The sequence below is a fragment of the Gossypium raimondii genome, chromosome 1 (genome assembly GCF_025698545.1).
Source record: "Gossypium raimondii isolate GPD5lz chromosome 1, ASM2569854v1, whole genome shotgun sequence".
In the NCBI taxonomy this organism is placed as follows: domain Eukaryota; kingdom Viridiplantae; phylum Streptophyta; class Magnoliopsida; order Malvales; family Malvaceae; genus Gossypium; species Gossypium raimondii.
This window is the reverse complement of record NC_068565.1, coordinates 15,178,430-15,183,101: the sequence shown is the minus strand read 5'-3', so window position 1 is coordinate 15,183,101 and position 4,672 is coordinate 15,178,430. Positions and strand designations below refer to the sequence as shown.

Here is a 4,672-nt window from a genome sequence, read left to right as displayed (position 1 = left end):
CAAAATAAATATATTTTACCTTGTGAATTTATTTTATTTAAAAGTAAATTGTTTATCAATCAATTATCTAAAAATTTTAATGATGTTACTTGTTGCAGTGGTTAGTACTCAACATCAAATATCGGCTTTTTCACTTCAATAACAAAAATAATTAAATACTAAAATGAATAATCCTATAAATTAATTATTACTATTTCTAGGTATCGTTTGATGGCACTGTATGAGTTTTTTTTTTATTAGTATTGTTCAATAAATTCGCGACACCAACTACAATACAATTAGTTAGTATATTCGTCTCATCTGAAACTTGTTTTATTTACCCAACTTACGCAGGATTCGAGTAGGCAAGATTTGTCGTGTTTCAAGCTTTCTTCAGCTTTATACAACTGGCCGATCGGGCTCCAATCTTCACCGCTACCAACCTATAACCAGTTTTAGTATTTCTGTTACCATGGAAGACGGCAAATCCTCAAGCCAATCTGCCGGAAAACCAATTCGATGCAAAGGTATCTGTGTCTGTCAATGAACTGTTTCCAAGTTTTTTTTTCTTTTCCTTCTTTGCTTTGCTTTGATCGATAGAGCATAATGTAACCGGGTGTTCCTGCTTGCTTTCAGCTGCAATTTGTCGCGAAGCAGGGGAGCCTCTAGTGATAGAGGAAATCATGGTGGCTCCTCCGTGTCCCTACGAAGTTCGAATCCGAATTATTTGCACCTCGCTCTGTTACAGCGACATTACATTTTGGAAATTGACGGTCTTTCCAACTCTCTTCATTATTAACATTTTTTTCTTGAATTTCGTCCTTTTTTCTTCTGTTACTTACCCAAAATTTATTTCTGCTTGAAGGTGCCTCCTGCTTGTGTCCCCAGAATTCTTGGTCACGAGGCCGTCGGGTGAGCTTCGTTGACTTTTCTTTTTCTTCCTAACTATATTTTTTTCTCAGCATGACAGCAGACGATTGACTTATTGTTAGAAAAATTAAATAGAAAAAAAAAAATCAAAGCGGGTAAAACATTTTACTTAAGATTGATCAATAAAAACTTCCTACAATTCACGAAAAATAATGAAAATCACTTATATAATTTTGTTATGTTTTGATGAGATAGGGACATATCTTTTTTAATGGTTTAGACCATCCCACTTCAGGAAAAATCTTTGTTAAGAAAATCTCTTCAAGACTTCAACATTACTGAAATGATGATCTTAGCCAATCTTTATGATTCAAACCCGAAGAACGAATTCATATTCGTATAATTCACAACTGTTGTAGGGTGGTGGAGAGTGTGGGTGAGAATGTAAACGAGGTAGCACCAGGAGATGTTGTCATTCCAACTTTTTTGTCAGAATGTGGAGAATGTGAAGATTGCTGTTCAAAAAGGAGTAATTTATGTTCAAAATTCCCATTCAAGATCCATCCTTGGATGCCTAGATATGAGAACAGCAGATTCACTGACCTTAAGGGAGAGGTCTTATATCATTTCCTATTCGTCTCCAGTTTCTCCGAGTACACGGTTGTGGATATTAACCATGTAGTCAAGATTGATCCTGCAATCCCTCCAGACAGGGCATGCCTCTTTGGCTGTTGTATAGCTACAGGTAATGGGGCTTTCATCTTATTTGCACTTCGGTTTCCAAATCTGACATCTAACCTTTTCGGTTTTTAAGGGGTTGGTGCTGCTTGCAAAGTGGCAAATGTTGAGGCAGGATCAACTGTTGTTATTTTTGGGCTGGGATCAATTGGGTTAGCGGTATGATCTTGAACAAAACTTCCACTCGCTATTCGACACCTATTTGTTTTGTTGAATTAACACTAAATACACTCAAAAATCATAGAATAAACTCTGAAAATATATGAAGTACTATTGAATCAACAACCTGAGTACGATAGAGTATTAACACAGTTTTTATAGACCTAGTACTTCTTCAGCTGCTTAACAGTCTCATAACCTCCTGTTTCAAACTTGAACAACTGACTCACATTCAAAAAACAACCAGCTGTTATATAACAGCACAAAAACCTGAAAACTTTATTCAAATGATTAACACAGCATGAATAGCGCAGCTGTATATTGATCGACATGTTCTAAATGACCGACCCACTGCTTGCTTTGTTTTCTAGGTTGCAAAGGGAGCAAAACTGTGTGGTGCAAATAGAATTATAGGAGTGGATGTGAACCCAGATAAATTTGAGATTGGTACGTAAATTTATGTCACTGAAATTTCATTAAATTGGGACTCAAAGTTCACTTTAACGATGGCCAGAGTCACCTTATAGTGGTTGATTACCAAGCTGAACAGTTCTTACACAACAATAATGGCTTGTTTCGTGTGGTTTCTTTGTTGATGTTTCTTCCTTCATATTTATGCAGCAAAAAAATTTGGAGTGACCGAGTTTATCAATTCAAAAGACTGTGGGAACGAATCTCTAAGCCAGGTCTTGCTCCCACTCAAACTTGTACTACTGATTGTGACTTGTATAGATGCGACCTTACAGATGAGTCATTTAGGCCCTTTAAATTTTTTTAAAATTTTAAATTAATAAAAATAAAATTATACTTTTGTCTCCCTAAAATTATAAAGATTCGATTTAATCTTTTAACAATTATAAAGATATAGACTATAGAAAATTAAAATTTCATTTGACCCCCCTAAAAAATTGTTCTAGCTTCGCCCTTACCCCGTATGCCAATCATGCATAAAAATAAGATATTTAATACCACATGGCTTGTGATTTTTGACGTCCTTGTTGATAGCTTGATGACTGATTAAGTAGTTTTTGATGGAGGAGTGTAAATGTTGTGTGAAATATTGTTTAAAATAAATATGTAGCAGAAAAGCAGATTCTGAGGAACAGTTGTCTTGAATGATGAATTTAGTAACATTTTTAGGTTGTGTTTGTAATACTTCGTATCTAACTTTGAGCAGGTAGTGAAAGAGATGACTGGAGGAGGTGCGGATTATTGCTTTGAATGTGTTGGATTAGCATCCTTGGTACAAGAAGCCTATGCAAGCTGTCGAAAGGTAAGCATATGTTCCCAGATTATCATCACTTCCTCACTAGCTTACTTAAATTTGCATGTGTCTCTGTGTGGTTTTTTCCTTGTCCTATATGATATATAATTACAAGTGATGAGATTAGAAAGTACTCTATGATGTATAGCATTCTGGCATTTTGGGGTTTGCAAATTGTAAAGATTAAGACTTGTGTGCAACTTTTTTGCAGGGTTGGGGAAAGACTATAGTTTTAGGAGTGCAGAAGCCAGGGTCTCAGTTGAGCTTAAGCTCATTTGAAGTTCTTCATTCAGGGAAAACCCTCACTGGAGCCTTGTTTGGAGGGGTCAAAGCCAAGTCTGACCTTCCACTTCTGTTAAAACGTTACACAGACAACGTAAACTCTCTTCACATTTATTAACTTGTTTTTCTTGAAAGACTGGAATCCGTTGGCGGTTCTCATGCGATGCATATATTTATTGCAGGAGTTGCAGGTAGACGAATTTGTGACTCACGAGGTTAAGTTCCAAGACATCAACAGAGCCTTTGAATTACTTATGGGAGGGAAGTGCATCCGATGTGTGATATGGATGGACAAATGAGTGATTTACACACCTGCCCCTTTATTCTCATCAAGTTAAGGAGTTTGCAATACTCTCTATGCGTGTATGCTGTATTAATTTATGTTAAAATTAATAAATTTTTTTTAAATAATAAGCTGGGATCCATTAAATAAAGGGGAAAAATCAAACGTCAAATCAAAAACTACTTGGAAAAAAAAAAAACCATAAATACACTAAAAAAACCATAAATCTACATCACACCATCTGATAGGTCAACAGTGTGCATCCCAAAGAGAGAAAAGAGATTGGTAGCCAAATTTGGAGTGAAAGATTAGAGCTTCTGAAAAGACCAAACCCAAAAATACCCAAATCAGGCGTTCTTCACCCAGTGCGACCAGTCCACTTTTGCTATTCTTTCCACCGTTGTCGATGCCTCCTCGACCTAGAATATTGCCGATTGGAATTGACGACCCTCTATTGCCAAGGAATGCGCCGCTCTATTTGCATTTCGTCGAACATGCAAGAAGGTAATTGTATAAAAAATCCACACAATCTTTAGGGTGCGTTTGGTTCGCTGTATTGGATTAGAGGTGTATTTGATTAGAGGTGTAATAGCTATTCCACTGTTTGGTTGAATGTAATGGAGTAGAGGCGTAATAGTAATCTTGTGTTTGGTTGAATGGAATAGAGGTGTAATAGCATAATGGAAAAAAACTAAAATGACTAGAATACCCTTAGTATAAAATTGTGTTGGTAAATGATTATTGTTATTGTTATTTAAATTTTAATAAGATTATTATTATCAGTAATAAATATTTTAATCATATTTAAACATAATTATAATTAAATATATTTAATTAAAATATATAATTTAATAAAATTCTTATAATTAGCAAAAATTATTTTGGTAAATGATTATTGTTAATGTTATTTAAATTTTAATAAGATTATTATTATCGATAATAAATATTTTAATCATATTTAAACATAATTTTTATTAAATATATTTTAATTAAAATATATAATTTAATAAAATTCTTATAATTAGCGAAATTTGTTATTGTTATTGTTATTTAAATTTTAATAAGATTATTAATATCAATAATAAATAATTTAATCA

At 34.0% G+C, this 4,672-nt stretch overlaps 1 protein-coding gene across 1 annotated transcript; it reads left to right on the top strand.

Moving 5' to 3' along the window:
- The first annotated feature begins 276 nt into the window (after window positions 1-276).
- Window positions 277-3,706, top strand: LOC105783931 (alcohol dehydrogenase-like 7). The gene is made up of 10 exons (XM_012609646.2): window positions 277-506; window positions 616-752; window positions 845-891; window positions 1,269-1,594; window positions 1,664-1,746; window positions 2,118-2,193; window positions 2,368-2,432; window positions 2,924-3,019; window positions 3,222-3,386; window positions 3,475-3,706. Exons 1-10 carry the CDS (start codon window positions 452-454, stop codon window positions 3,589-3,591), a joined length of 1,167 nt encoding a protein of 388 aa, XP_012465100.1. The 5' UTR covers window positions 277-451; the 3' UTR covers window positions 3,592-3,706.
- The last annotated feature ends 966 nt before the right edge of the window (window positions 3,707-4,672 follow it).

Excerpts from the sequence above, each read along its gene's own strand:
- LOC105783931 (XM_012609646.2), top strand. The coding sequence starts at position 452 with ATGGAAGACGGCAAATCCTCAAGCCAATCTGCCGGAAAACCAATTCGA. Across the intron at positions 507-615 it reads AAAACCAATTCGATGCAAAG|CTGCAATTTGTCGCGAAGCA; the intron begins GTATCTGTGTCT and ends GCTTGCTTTCAG. Across the intron at positions 2,194-2,367 it reads CCCAGATAAATTTGAGATTG|CAAAAAAATTTGGAGTGACC; the intron begins GTACGTAAATTT and ends ATATTTATGCAG.